The following is a 15602-nucleotide window of genomic DNA, read 5'->3' on the forward strand; positions in this document are numbered from 1 at the left end:
GAAGATTTTTGCATCTATATTGAACAGAGATATTGACATGTAATTTTCTTTCTTTGTAGTGCCTTTTTTTGATTTAGTATCAGGGTAATGGTGGTCTTGTGAAATGAATTTTGGAGTAATCCTTCAATTATTTGGAATAGTTTGAGAATGATCAGTGTAAGTTCTTCTTTTTATGTTTGGTAGAATTCCCTAGTGAAGCCCTCCAGTCATGGACTTTTGTTTGCAGGGAGATATTTTTTTGCTTGTTTGTTTATTACAGATCTACTTCACTTCTAGTGATTGGTGTGTTCAAATTATCTGTTTCTTCCTGAATCACTCTTAGCAGGCTGTATGTTTCTAGAAATTTGTCCATTTCTTCTAGATTATCCAGTTTATTTGGCATATAACTGTTCATAGTATTCTCTTGTGATTTTTTTGTATTTTGGTAGTATTGGTTATTGCTCCTCTGTCATTTCTTATTTTGTTTATTTGGATCCTCTCTTTTCTTCTTGGTGAGCCTGGCTAAAAGTTCATCAATTTTGTTTATATTTTCAAAATACTGGCTCTTGCTTTCATTGCTCTTTTGTCATTTTTATTTTATTTTACTTATTTCCTTTCCAATCTTTATTATTTCCTTCATCCTGCTGACTATGGGCTTTTTTTGTACTTTTCCTAATTCTTTTAGGTGGCAGGTTACCTTGTTTATTTGAGACTTTTCTCGTTTTTTGATGGAGGCCTGTATCACTATGAACTTCGCTCTTAGAACTGCTTCTGCTGCCTCCCATAGATTTTGTAAAGTTGTGTTTTCATTTTCTTTTGTCTTGAGGTATTTTCTGATTTCTGCTTTGATTTCATCTTTGACCCACTGGTTTTTTATTAGCATGTTGTTTAGTCTCCATGTGTTTGTTCTTTTCCCATTTTTCTTTCTGTAGTTGATTTCTATGTTTATACTGTTGTGATCAGAACAGTTACTTGAAATAATTTCTATCCCCTTAAATTTGTTGAGCCTCGTTTTGTGACCTGGAATGTGGTTTATCCTGGAAAATGTTCCATGTGTGCTTGAAAAGAATATGTGTTCTGGGTTTTTTGGATGTAGTGTCCTACAAATATCAATTAAGTCCAACCAGTCTATTGTATCATTTAGGGCCTCAGTTGCCTTATTGATTTTCTGTCTGGGTCATCTGTCTATTGATATCAGTGGGCTGCTACAGTCTCCTACTCTTATTATATTATTGTCAATTTCTCCCTTCATGTCCCTTAGTATTTGCTTTATATATTTAGGTGCTCCACTATTGGGTGCATATATGTTAACAAGTTTAATATTATCTTCTTGTATTGATCCTTTTATCGTATATAATGCTCTTCCTTGTCTTTCTTTATAGCCTTTTTTAAAGTCTATTTTGTCTGATATGAGTATTGTTACCCCCACTTTCTCGTTGTTTCCATTGGCATGAATTATCTTTTCCATCCTCTAACTTTCAGGCTGTGTGTCTTTCACTCTGATGTGAATCTCTTGTAGGCTACATATTGAACAGTCTTGTTTTTTAATCCAGTCAGCCACTCTATGTCTTTTAATTGGAACAATTTTTGCATTGACATTTAAAGTAATTGTTGATAGATATGTACTTATTGCCATTTTATTCCTTGTTTTCCAGTCTTTTTTTTTTTTTTTTTTTTGGTTTTTGGTTCATTTCTTCTTTTTGATTTTCCTGTTTGGGTTTGATGATTTTCTTTTATGGTATACTTGAGTTCCTTTCTTTCTGGCTTTTGTGAATCTACTGTAGTTTTTTGATTTGTGGTTACCATGAGGCTCATTATGTTGACACATAACTATATTTAGTTGCTTTAAACTGATAATCATTTAAATTCAAATACATTCTAAAAGATGTATTTTTTAACTCCTCTCCCACATATTTTGTGTTTTTGATGTCCTAGTTTACATCTTCATGCTTTTACTTTTACTGTTTATTTTAGTTGTAATCCCTTTTACAATTTTTGTTTGTCTTTTAATCTATGTACTGGCTTATTTAAGTAATCTTCAGTCCTTATTATATATTTGACTTTCATATTGGGATTTCCCTTTCCTATAAATTCTTGATTCTTTTCTATTTAGAGAAGACCCTTCAATATTTCTTTTAGGGTAGGTTTAGTATTCTGAATTCTTTTAGTTTTTGCTTGTTTGACATACCCTTTATCTCTCTTTCTATTCTAAATAATAATGTTGCTGGATAGAATATCCTAGGTTGCAACTTTTTCCCTTTCAGGACTTTGACTACATTGTATCACTCCCTTCTAGCCTGCAAAGTTTCTGCAGAGAAATCAACTAATAGCCTTATGGGGGGGGGGTCCCTTGTAAATGACAGTCACTTGCTGCCTTTAGAATCTTCTCTTTATCTCTAACTTTTGCCATATTAATTATGATATGTCTTGGCATGGGTCTGTTTGGATTCATCTTGTTTGGGACCCCCTGCGCTTCCTGTACCAGGATATCTGTTCCCTTCTTTAGATTTGGGAAGTTTCAGCCATAATTTCTTCAGATATATTTTTGATACCCATCTCTCTCTTCTCTTTCTGGAACACCTCTTATGCGTAGGTTGGCACATTTTACATTATCCCATAGATAGCGTATGTTGCTTTCATTTATTTGTCTTTCTGTCTGCTGTTCTGACTGGGTGATTTCCATTATTCTGTCTTTCAGATCACTTACTTGTTCTTCTGTGTCATTTAGTCAGCTATCCATTGCTTCTAGATTGCTTTTTATCTCAGAAATTGAATTATCCCTTTCTGATGGTTCATCTTTATAGTTTCTAGTTCCTTGTTGCAATGATCTGCATTTCTATCAATAATTTTCTTAATTCAGTTAGCATTTTTATTACCACCTTTTGAACTGAGGATCCGGTAGACTGGTGAGCTCTGTTTCATTATTTTTTCTTTCAGGGGATTTCTCTTGCTCTTTTTATTGGGAGTAGTTTCTGCATTTTCATTTTATCTTTCGGTGTCTCTATGAATTTAGGAGGAACTGTTACTTTTTGTGGGCTTGAAGGATGTTTTTATGTGGGAGCATCCCTGTGTAGACTCTGTATATGTAATATCTTTGGTGAGAGGGTTGGTTTTGATATGGACACGAGGCACATCTTTCCTTAGGGTGCTGGCTGTTTTCCCCTTGGGGGTGTGGTTGGTGTTGGGTCTAAAGTCTGCAGGGTGTAAGGTGGGACTTCCTCTCTGTCCATGCCTGTCGCCATCTTGTCAGGGGTAAGGTCTGGTCCCCTGTAGTTAGAGTAGAAACCCTGATATTCAGGCTCAATCAGGCTCCATTCCCTGAGTGCATGCCCTGACCCAAAGGAGGTGATTGCTAAAGCAAGTGAAGCCCATGCATTCACAGAGGATCGATGTGCTGCTTGTGTAGGCCTCTGAAGCTCCACCTGGATGCAGCCTAAGGTCACATCCCTTCCCCTGTTGTGTTGGTCCTAGATCTAGTGCAAGGCTGTGGAGTGGCTGGGCCAGAGCATTCACTAGTCTAGGACTGGGGTTGGGGCTTTGTGACTACAGGAATCGAGGTGGCTGAGCTGCTGCCAGAGATCTGGGCTGCCTCTGTGGCAGACATCTCATAGGACCTGTCTACCACAGATCCAGTGCTAAGCTGCAGTGTGGAGTGGGTAGAGCTGGAGCACTCACTGGGCTGGGAGACTAACTGTGGCATGCTCCTGCAGCTTCGCCCAAGCACGCACTGACAATGACCACCACCACCCTAACTGGGTCACACCCCAGACCCCAGTCTGTCTCTGTGTAGCTATCCCAAGTATTTTCCCAGGGCTGGTTGGCCCAGATCTCATGCCAATCTATAGTATGGAGTGAGCAGGAGTGGGTGTTTGCCCCATTCAGATTGGGGAGTGCAGTGAGGTGACAGCTGCCAGTGCAAGTCTCTCTCTGTCATGATTGTTGGTGAGACAGCACACGCACACTCCTTGGAGTAGAGCCTGGCTTCTCCAGCCCTTCCGTCTATCCCAGCAGTTCTCCCAGTAGCTAACAGGGCTTGTCTGCTCTGTGCTGTTCCCGAGGACTGGGACACCCAGATTGTGGCTCGACCTGCTCACTCCCCCAGGTGAGGGTCCACCAATGCAGAACTTTTCCTTTCAGATTCCTCTCAGGGGTGGGGGTCCCTACCCTATGCCTTTTTTCTGTCCTACCTTGTTACGTGAAGATCTTTCCTGCAGCTATGGTATAGGAGTTCTTCTGCCAGTTTCCAATTAGTTTTCCTTAAGAATTGTCCCATACATAGATGTTTTTTGGATGTGTTTGTATGGCGAGGTGAGCTCCACATCTCCTTCTCTGCCACCTTGATCCCTCCTCTGGGAAACACAATTTGTAATTGCCTGTAAGAGCTCAAAACTTGAACAGAGACTTTAAAAACACATAGTTATCAACTTTAGTCCTGAATACAGAATTTTTTTCTTTCCAAATAATCTGATAATATTTATGTAAATCTAAAATTTTACTATTCCCCAGTGCATCACCGTCACCCCTCAGGCTTTTTTATCTTCAGGCTCAAAATAATCCCTGGCACTTGAATGACCTCGCAATGGGTATGTGAGTTCATTTGGATCTCATGGGGCCAAAGTAAACTGATAAATGTGTTTCTCTCACAGCTATCCACATTATCTGTTTATAAACAGCCTTATTTAATTTGAACTGAATTTGCAAACGTGGACCATTCCTAATCTTTCCCATCCCTTAAACATAGGTCAAATTGGTTCATTTTATTCTTGACTCTGATCCTAAGAATGATGTACATTTTCCCTAGGCATGTAAAGGAGAAGAAAAAAAAAATCAGTTTATCAGTGGAACAAAAACTCTCCCCAATGAGTTTCCAATAAAGAGACTAAACATCCAACACCACAAGTGCCAAAATATTTAGTAAAAGTTTGCAAATCTTTCAAAAATGTTACAACGCAGTGAAACTAATGACAAATTAGACACTGAAAACTAACATCTAGTTAAGTCTATGCAGGCACGTAGGAGAACAGGGAATATCTAAAAGCATTAACTATGATTAAACCACTGTATTAGGCTCTTTTATATATATCTCATTTGATCCCATTCAGGAAAAGTTATCCCAGACTTGGAAATTAAGGCCAAAAAAAAAAGGATTGTGTGAGCCATAATATCATGCTAGCCCATTATCCATCAAGCCCACCCAAGGGCCATCTGACTCTTTTGGGAAATATAACTTTGACTAATAATGCAATAAAGACCAGATTAAGGATTCTGTAAAGTTGAAGTATGATTTATAGAAAATTGATAAGGCATGATGATCATTTATTTTTGTTTTCTGATAGAGAAATTTACCTCCAAGGTTATAGTTACTATATAAAAATACCTCCAAGGTTATTTCCCTTTAGAATACTAACCAGTTTTAGATCTTACTTTGCAATCTCATTTCATCAATGCCTTTTCCACTGATTACTTAAATTCCAGTTCTTCACATTTGCTCTTGTATTCTGATTGACTTAAATGGCACTTAACTCATCATCTATTCACATGAGAATTATCTTTTCAATGATTTAAGAATTTGTGCTTTGACAATCCTCGAACAACCACATGAGGTAGGTAGTATATCCTCATTTTACAGAGGAAGAAACTGAGTCTCAGAGGAAGCACATTACCTGCCCAAGCTTACAGAGGTAAGGAGTGACAGAACTGGAGTTTGAACACAAATATGCTTGAATTCTTTTACAGATACTATACTGATGACTCATATATGGACTCAAATTTGGACTGGAACATCTCCAAAAACTCAACCTCATGTGTTTGAATTATAAATATGACAGCTGAATATCAAAACCAACTAACTTTGAATGACCTAAACCTGCATATTTAAATAAGTAATTAAAAAGACTGTTTATTAATTTGTTTGGTTTCAAATCTGAACTTTTAAAAACTGGAAATGTTGAAAATATTTGCACATACATTACATGGAATAGTATCATCAAAGTGTGAAATTCCAGTGCTTTGCTGAGTCCAATAGCTCTAGATGAGGCAGAGAAAATAACTACTGAAGTTGTTATAAAAGTCATTGACAAGTATTTAGAATACTTTCCAGAGTCTCTCTTTGACATTTCATGAACATGTCCCTGAGAATTTTTTGAATAAATTTGACCAAATTGTCAGCCTATTCTACTGTAAAGATGTTCAGTCTACTTTGTCTCTAGTAGAAAAATGTGGAATACCAACATGTTTTTCTGCTCTTCAGGCATGAAGGTGATTTGTTGTCCTGGCTGAACACACAGGTAGGGATCAAGACCGGACAGTGACAAGCTGCTGTAAGTCTGGAAGCACCTTAGTGTACAATGTGTACCTTTTAAATCTTAAGAGTGTATCTTGGGAATGGCTGATCTTACATATAAGCGTTAATCTGTCACAAAGATGCTTTTTAGTTGGGATATACACCTTGTGAATGCACCCTTTTATTCACCTGAAGACCCATTCTCTGTATATGCAGATTTACAAGTGTTTCTCCATAAATAAGATTCTAAAGTACAGATCAATTGGTATCTAGGTTGATAAAAAAAACCCTTGTGCTGGTATTGTGAGGGTTTTGTCCACCAACTCGTGAATTGGACAGTGACCTCTGACCTGGTTTTCAGTAGAGCACATCTCTATTGGATGGCACTGGCCACTGTCTGACACAGATTTAGGCCATCTGCCCCACCCCTAACCCCTGATCTTAAACTCTGGAGCCAGCTAATTTCAGCTCCAGCCGAAGTGAAAAGATAACTGTGTGGTTCAAATTCATCTTGACTCACAGTTTCACTGTTTTATCCTGGCTAAAGCTGCTCACTGTGTCTGTGGTTTTCTTACATAAATTTTCAATCCAGCTAGTGCTATTATACAGTGTCTTTTCCAACCCTGATGTCGGGGGTGGATTTTTAGCTCGCATATTTTTTCCAGATGTGATAAGCTCTCCATAGCCCTCTTGGTGAGCAAAAGCATATCCAGATCTTCTCGAGCTTGATCTCCGAGTCTGAGGCTTTCGCCTACGCAGGGGTCTTGCCTTCTTTTGAGCCTTCTGCCACTGGCGGATCTGGAGACAAAGGAGACCCAGAGTGAGATGAAGCATCCAGATGATATAGACTCCACACAGTGGGCCACTTTGTGAAGTGAAAGCCTTTTCTGTAAAAACAACATCAATGATAACCAAGTACTCAACTTCACTGCAAAATCAAGTTTTTCACCTAAAAGCCAAGCAATTTTCTACCCAAAAGATTACACTGGATACTGGTTAGTTTTTATCTCTACTGAGAGACTATTAAGACTATTAAGAAGTGTTAAGACAAATTTCATTATTGTCCCCATCTAATACATCCACCTTAAGTGAACAGGAACATACTTTTGTACATTTTCTAACGTGCACCAGCCAAATACAGTCAGTATAAAAATTTACAGACCCATATGCCCCAAATAAGTCTTTCCTCTCTCTTTTAAAGGTTCTCAGGATCCAGTAGTCATTAGTAACTGGACTAAGAGAAAATTTAGAAAATGAGAGCCACAAAATTTCAAACTCTTGTGGTAGGTCAAAGTACCATGGGATTTTCAGTGTTTTGATTTCTTTGGGGGTTTTTTGTGGTCTTTTGAAGAGCTCAACATTGTTTGGGTGGGTTTCTAGCATTTCTTTCATTTCCCTATAACGCTGAGGAGGAAGAGAGCCAAGGTTTGGTGCTCAGCACCTTGTTCTTTAGGTCAGCTGATCGATTGCTTGGCTTTTGACTTTCATGTCGGGAGAAAGCCATTAAGCAGAAAATCATGATGTGTCTAAACATAGGAAGAAATGAGCATCATCTTCCTTCAGCTCATCCATCATTTTCTGAGTTGACATCAGAATGAGCTCACAGAGCCAAAGGGAAAGGACAAACATAACAGGGGAATCCACGAATCATTTCAGAAGGAATCTCTTGGTACTTTGGCCCCAGAACATGAAGGATTTCATGATAAGGGAATTTCTACCTCAGTTCTCAGCATCATCAGCCTGGTCACTCACCCCCTCAATATTTCCCCCTTCTCAAGACATAGCTACAAATGCATCTCCTCTTTCTCCTTTTCTTATCTATCTGGGTCCTGACCTAATTTGACATTGTGTTGCTTATACTCCTCCTTCCATAAAATACTGAAATATGTTCTGTCAATCCCTTGACTTAGGTATTTCTAGAATCTGTTCTTTCTGTTTTTCTTCTAACTTTATATTTTCCAATCCAGCTATCATGTTGCTGTTCCCTTTCTTAATCTGTTCAGAAAGTAACCTCTCTCCCATGTTTAACAATCTGCTACTATATTTCTACAGAAATTTAGAGCCCCTTCACCTAATACTTTGCTTGTCTCTCTTTTACTGTACCCTTTACTTTCCCCAAGTCAGTAACTTTCCCTCTAGCTTGCCTTTGCCTTGGAGCAAATGTCCAAAATGCTGCCAGCAAGCTTGTTTTTTAAAAGTCAACTTTTAAAAATATCCAATCTAACTTGTAATTTACGACTCCCCACCCACATTTAGTGTAGACAGTTATCTTCATTGGCACTCCCAAGGCTAGTATGTTCAGTTGTGGGCAGTTCCAGCTACTGTGATGTGATGCCGTGCACCTGTAGGTGTTGCTGATGGGAAGTTCATTAGCTCTTCTCTGGACTTCTAATCAGGCAGAGGACATGATTCCAAGAGCAAAGAACCAACCTCTCAAGTACCCAGCAGCATTACAACATACCTGATCACTCAGGGTTGGGAATAAATCCACCTTCAAAAATCTGAATGCCACCACAGGCATAGCTGAAGCCACTGTCGTTAAGAGAATAACAAGCCAGATGCACTTCTGGGTCAAGGAATGTCGTGCATTTCCTATTATTAAAGAAAAAGAAACACTGTGATTATAAATAGAACTGAATTATTGAATTAATTGGTTCTTTGTCTATTCCCATAAGGTCTTTTTTGAAAGGGACTTTTGGACTACCTAGGAGAACCACTGGGTATCTTCCCCAGTATATCATATGCTCAGTGGTGATAAGAGTGCAAGAATGGTAAGATCACCCTTGGGAACTGCTTCACGGCCTGATCACTAGGGGACTGCCAGCCAGAGCCAACCATTCTCTGATCCAGGCTCAGTCCAGCTTCACTCATGAAGCAGAATTCTCCCATCCAGCCTCAAAATCCCTCAACTACAAAGCAGTCATTATTTTTAAAGGCACATTTACCCTTATGGATTCAAACAAAACTACACAATGTATGTTCTGGATTCAGGTACAATCGCAAATACTGGTCTTCTCAACTGGCTATGTCACAAAAGGTGAGCTGTGTCTACTACAGGGTCAACCTTTTAAATTCAGGCAACAGCCCCCAAAAACCTGCCTCAGAGGGACTTACCAATCTCTCTATCTCATACCTTCACTCGGTTATGAAGTACTCAAGGTTCCAAGGAGATCAGAGATGCTCTTGGGTTTGTGAAAAGAGCATTCTCCACACTGGGAAACCACTGATTCAGCCATTCAATATTCTAGTTCAATAGAGTAGTGAAACTCATTTCCAAGCCTGGAGCCAGTTTTCTTATTTTATACTCACACCTCGTATACTGGGATGTTCGTTTAAACAAAGCAATAAGGGTCAGTAAGGCAGACAGACAAACTATACGGAAGATGTCAACCCTACTTACGAACTGTTGTTCCTGTTGGTTTTCTAGGCATATGATACCTCCAATTATCCAGGTTCCCGCTCCCAATGCTATAGTTAACACAATTTTAATGGGCTTTGGGTGTGATGCTTGGCTCCTTATTGGAATGTCTGCATTTTCTGTCTTAGGAGGATAGACTCTGCCTACCAAAGAGCACTTGATTCCACTTGCCTGGGCAGAAACAAACTTGACTCAGTAAATTAAATGTCTTTTTGAACTCCCTGAAGCTCAGTACCCCCAGGCATGGCTGGAAAAACAAGCATCACTTTAAAACCACACTCCTGCTTGCTTCTGGCTACTAAGGAAAAAAAAATTTTCTTAAACCTCAATGTTGATTTAAGTTTTGAAAAGTCTCATTGGAACCCAGTAATTAATTCCTGGAATGGCATGTGCTTAGACAGTGGTCCCCACACAAACTACTTTCTCCAGTTGAGGCATTCCAGTCTCATTATGCATGTTCGAATGCTGTCTTAGGACTGGAAGTCTTCTGGTTAATGCACTGAACTTTCAGATTTGGCAACCAAAAAGAAAAGAAAAAACTTAAAAGTAGTTTAAATGGCTCTCTTTTTCCTAATGTGTTTATTCTTATTCACAACCATCATGTTTATACATGGTTGGAATCTTTTGATAAATAAAGGATTAACATTACATGTTAAGTAAGAGAGGTACAATTTAAAGATTTCCATGTACACACAGAGGAAGGCAAAACTTGAATACAACACTCTTAAGCATATACATGCATTTAAATGGAATTGCAATTTCAGGTGCCTTTGGAAATGTATAACCCTATAATCGCTCTTATTTTGCTTTCTACATGAATCAGTCTTCTAAGAATTATTTTTCTAGACTGGATTTCCCAACTAGTGGATGCAAATCTGTCTTGCCTAATCGAGCTCAAGTAGCTTGTCACTATGTATCTCTCTTTTCCACAGTTTGCTGGGATGAACTCAGAAACATCACTGTTACCAACTTATTTCACACACACTAGAGATTTCAAAACTTCTTTAAAAGTCTATTAATAGCCCCACTGTGTAAAGCTCAGTGGCCCTTGCTGGGAATCATGTTGAAATGTGGAGTGCAATGATAGTATACTCCAAAGATAGACCAGATATATACTCTTTGTAGAATCATAGAATCTCAGGGGTTTAAGGGATTTTAGGAAGTCTTTTGCTACCTATCTGCTGTTCGAAGTCCCCAACCAGTAATCAAGCCACATTTGCTTTAATCACCATCTTCATCATCATCAAGGCTAACATTTACTAAAAAAGTATTATGTACCAGGCTACATGCTAAGCATTTCATATGCATTATATCATTTAACCCTCACCAATTTGCTATAAAAGTAGGAACTATTAACATCCCCAAGTTTAGAAATGAAGACATTAAGGCATGAAAAGGAAAAGAAACTTGCCTAAGGTCACACAGCTTATAAGTGGCAGAGATGACACTTGAACACTGGCTGTCTAACTACAGAGACTATTCTTGGTGCCACTCATGGACTATGTCCGGCAATTTTTAAAAGGCTCTAAATTATACATTTCTTTTCTAAATGCAAATAAGTTCCACAGGTAAACTTAGGCAGAAATGTCAGTGATAATGTGGCATAAAAGGGAAAGCCTGGCATTTCTTTCTCTTCCCTCTATCATACATGAACTTCACAGGTTTTCAGGTATCCCTGATCTATATGTGCTATGCCTGTTATTTGGAAAGGGACAGTCTACTGCATCTGGGCTGTTAGGAACCTGTAAGCAGCTATCTCAGTGATTCTGCATCTAGTAGGGACAGCAAAACCTAATCTTTTGGAGCTCACTTCAAGCCTGTAAGCCCTCAGATGTCTGGCTCAATCAATTCCTAGAGACAGAATTATTGGTCATCCCTAATCCCACCAAAGAAAATAAATTACAAAGACAAATAAATGACAACTTGACACTAGGCCCCAGCAAATAGCGGGACTCACTTACCAACAAATGGAAACTGCCTTGGGAAGATGCCAAAGAGGCCATTACTGTGCATGGTAAATAAAATGGAGAAATAAGTGGCAATGCTGCCCCAGACGAAGACATGATTAATGATAGTCCAGTAACTGGTATCCAAGGCTATCTGTAAATAAAGTCAAACACAAAGGGGAGATTGTTGAGGATTAAAAGAGCATCATTTTACTGAGTAATGTTTCCTCAGAACTGTTCTGTGAGAAGACAGTGGCACATGTCTAGTTTCCAGCCAACCATAGGCCTTACCACTTTCTGCACAACACAGGGGACTAATGTGACATTCCTGGTAGACAACTGACTTTAGGACTTATATCTGCAAGCCATTATATCTAGCAACGTTGAATCAAAAATCAGGAAATAAAATGTTAAACTTCTTTTAAGTGAGAAATAAGAAAGCAGGATGGTTTCTAATTTCAAAGCTACTTTCCAAATTGCCCTCAAAATTTTTCTATTGGAAAACTATTTTTCATAGTGAGCAAGTGCAACATTTTAAAATCTGTACATAGGGCTTCCCTGGTGGCACACTGGTTAAGAATCCACCTGCCAATGCAGGGGACACGGGTTCGAGCCCTGGGCTGGGAAGATCCCATATGCCGCGGAGCAACTAAGCCTGTGCACCACAACTACCGAGCCTGCGCTCTAGAGCCGGTGAGCCACAACTACTGAGCCCATGAGCCACAACTACTGAAGCCCGTGCACCTAGAGCCCGTGCTCCGCAACAAGAGAAGCCACCACAATGAGAAGCCCGTGCACTGCAAGGAAGAGTAGCCCCCTCTCACTGCAACTAGAGAAAGCCCGCGCGCAGCAATGAAGACCCAATGCAGCCCTCAAAATAAATAAATAAATAAATTTTAAAAAAACTAAAAAAAAAATCTGTACATAGATTTTCATATGACCATTTTGATACAGGTATAATCTGTTTACATCAATATTCTAATTCATTTTGGTTATCATTTCTCTTAAGTTATTCAAATAATAGCAAAGAAAAATCCTTAATCCACTTAAGGCATAAAATTCAGAACCCGGGGTTCATGGTGATCTGGAAACATGCTCACAAGCCCTTCTCCCTTCCAATAACTTATTATGGCAGTAGAGCTGCAAAACAGTAACCTGTTATGGGGAAACCAAGACAGCCACTGGTGAATATGAACACTTGAGTTCTCAGAGAAAAAAAAGTAGGTTCTAGCATCCTTATTTGCATATCAGAGGCACCAAATGGTCCAAGTGAAGGTTTGCATTTCTAGCACAGTCTGATGCAAGGCCACAGATTTATTGCCTGCCTGAGGGGGCTCTACCTACATAGTAAACAGATTCCGCTCTGCACATGGAGACATACTTCCCCTTCCCACATGACGTTTACTGTCCTTTAAAATGATGCCCCATATAAAGAATGCTAAGACCAATCACAAGCACTGAAATTGAAACTGTGATTAAAAATCATCCAACAAACAAAAGCCCAGGACCAGATGGCTTCACAGGGGAATTCTATCAAACATTTACAGAAGAGCTAACACCGATTCTTCTCAAACTCTTCCAAAATATAGCAGAGGGAGGAACACTCCCAAACTCATTCTATGAGGCCACCATCACCTTGATACCAAAACCAGACAAGGATGTCACAAAGAAAGAAAGCTACAGGCCAGTATCACTGATGAACATAGACACAAAAATCCTCAACAAAATACTAGGAAACCGAATCCAACAGCACATTAAAAGGATCATAAACCATGATCAAGTGGGGTTTATTCCAGGAATGCAAGGATTCTTCAATATACACAAATCAATCAACATGATACACCATATTAACAAATTGAAGGAGAAAAACCATACGATCATCTCAATAGATGCAGAGAAAGCTTTCGACAAAATTCAACACCGATTTATGATAAAAACCCTGCAGAAAGTAGGCATAGAGGGAACTTACCTCAACATAATAAAGGCCATATATGACAAACCCACAGCCAACATTGTCCTCAAGGGTGAAAAACTGAAACCATTTCCACTAAGATCAGGAACAAGACAAGGTTGCCCACTCTCACCACTGTTATTCAACATAGTTTTGGAAGTTTTAGCCACAGCAATCAGAGAAAAAAGGAAATAAAAGGAATCCAAATCGGAAAAGAAGTAAAGCTGTCTCTGTTTGCAGATGACATGATACCATACATAGAGAATCCTAAAGATGCTACCAGAAAACTACTAGAGCTAATCAATGAATTTGGTAAAGTAGCAGGATACAATATTAATGCACAGAAATCTCTGGCATTCCTATACACTAATGATGAAAAATCTGAAAGTGAAATCAAGAAAACACTCCCATTTACCACTGCAACAAAAAGAATAAAATATCTAGGAATAAACCTACCTAAGGAGACAAAAGACCTGTATGCAGAAAAGTATAAGACACTGATGAAAGAAATTAAAGATGATACAAATAGATGGAGAGATATACCATGTTCTTGGATTGGAAGAATCAACATTATGAAAATGAGTATACTACCCAAAGCAATCTACAGATTCAATGCAATCCCTATCAGACTACCACTGGCATTTTTCACAGAACGAAAACAAAAAATTTCACAATTTGTATGGAAACACAAAAGACCCCGAATAGCCAAAGCAATCTTGAGAACAAAAAACGGAGCTGGAGGAATCAGGCTCCCTGACTTCGGACTATACTACAAAGCTACAGTAATCAAGACAGTATGGTACTGGCACAAAAACAGAAAGATAGTTCAATGGAACAGGATAGAAAGCCCAGAGATAAACCCACGCACATATGGTCACCTTATCTTTGATAAAGGAGGCAGGAATGTACAGTGGAGAAAGGACAGCCTCTTCAATAAGTGGTGCTGGGAAAACTGGACAGGTACATGTAAAAGTATGAGATTAGATCACTCCCTAACACCATACACAAAAATAAGCTCAAAATGGATTAAAGACCTAAATGTAAGGCCAGACACTATCAAACTCTTAGAGGAAAACATAGGCAGAACACTCTATGACATAAATCACAGCAAGATCCTTTTTGACCCACCTCCTAGAGAAAATGGAAATAAAAACAAAAATAAACAAATGGGACCTAATAAAACTTCAAAGCTTTGGACAGAAAGGAAACCATAAACAAGACCAAAAGACAACCCTCAGAATGGGAGAAACTATTTGCAAATGAAGCAACTGACAAAGGATTAATCTCCAAAATTTATAAGCAGCTCATGCAGCTCAATTACAAAAAAACAAACAACCCAATCCAAAAATGGGCAGAAGACCTAAATAGACATTTCTCCAAAGAAGATATACAGACTGCCAACAAACACATGAAAGAATGCTCAACATCATTAATCATTAGAGAAATGCAATCAAAACTACAATGAGATATCATCTCACACCAGTCACAATGGCCATCATCAAAAAATCTAGAAACAATAAATGCTGGTGAGGGTGTGGAGGAAAGCGAACACTCTTGCACTGCTGGTGGGAATGTGAATTGGTTACAGCCACTATGGAGAACAGTATGGAGGTTCCTTAAAAAACTACAAATAGAACTACCATATGACCCAGCAATCCCACTACTGGGCATATACCCTGAGAAAACCATAATTCAAAAAGAGTCATGTACCACAATGTTCATTGCAGCTCTATTTACAATAGCCCGGAGATGGAAACAACCTAAGTGTCCATCATCGGATGAATGGATAAAGAAGATGTGGCACATATATACAATGGAATATTACTCAGCCATGAAAAGAAACAAAATTGAGCTATTTGTAATGAGGTGGATAGACCTAGAGTGTGTCATACAGAGTGAAGTAAGTCAGAAAGAGAAAGACAAATACTGTATGCTAACACATATATATGGAATTTAAGAAAAAAGAAATGTCATGAAGAACCTAGGAGTAAGACAGGAATAAAGACACAGACCTACTAGAGAATG

General features: G+C 38.8%; 1 protein-coding gene across 1 annotated transcript in view; it reads right to left on the minus strand.

Annotated features, from left to right (window-relative positions):
- Nucleotides 1-4873: 4873 nt before the first annotated feature.
- Nucleotides 4874-15602, minus strand: part of ATP8B4 (ATPase phospholipid transporting 8B4 (putative)) — a gene marked incomplete at its 5' end in the record, with an annotated part of 91072 nt that continues 80343 nt past the window's right edge. Inside the window, 3 exons of the mRNA XM_082649401.1 lie at nt 4874-7060; nt 8724-8854; nt 11642-11780. Of these exons, the coding sequence (XP_082505527.1) occupies nt 6779-7060; nt 8724-8854; nt 11642-11780 (552 nt within the window). The 3' untranslated portion in view covers nt 4874-6778. The remainder of the gene's footprint in view (nt 7061-8723; nt 8855-11641; nt 11781-15602) is intronic.

Source organism: Grampus griseus (genome assembly GCF_964374135.1).
Source record: "Grampus griseus genome assembly, chromosome: 2".
NCBI classification, from domain to species: Eukaryota; Metazoa; Chordata; class Mammalia; order Artiodactyla; family Delphinidae; genus Grampus; species Grampus griseus.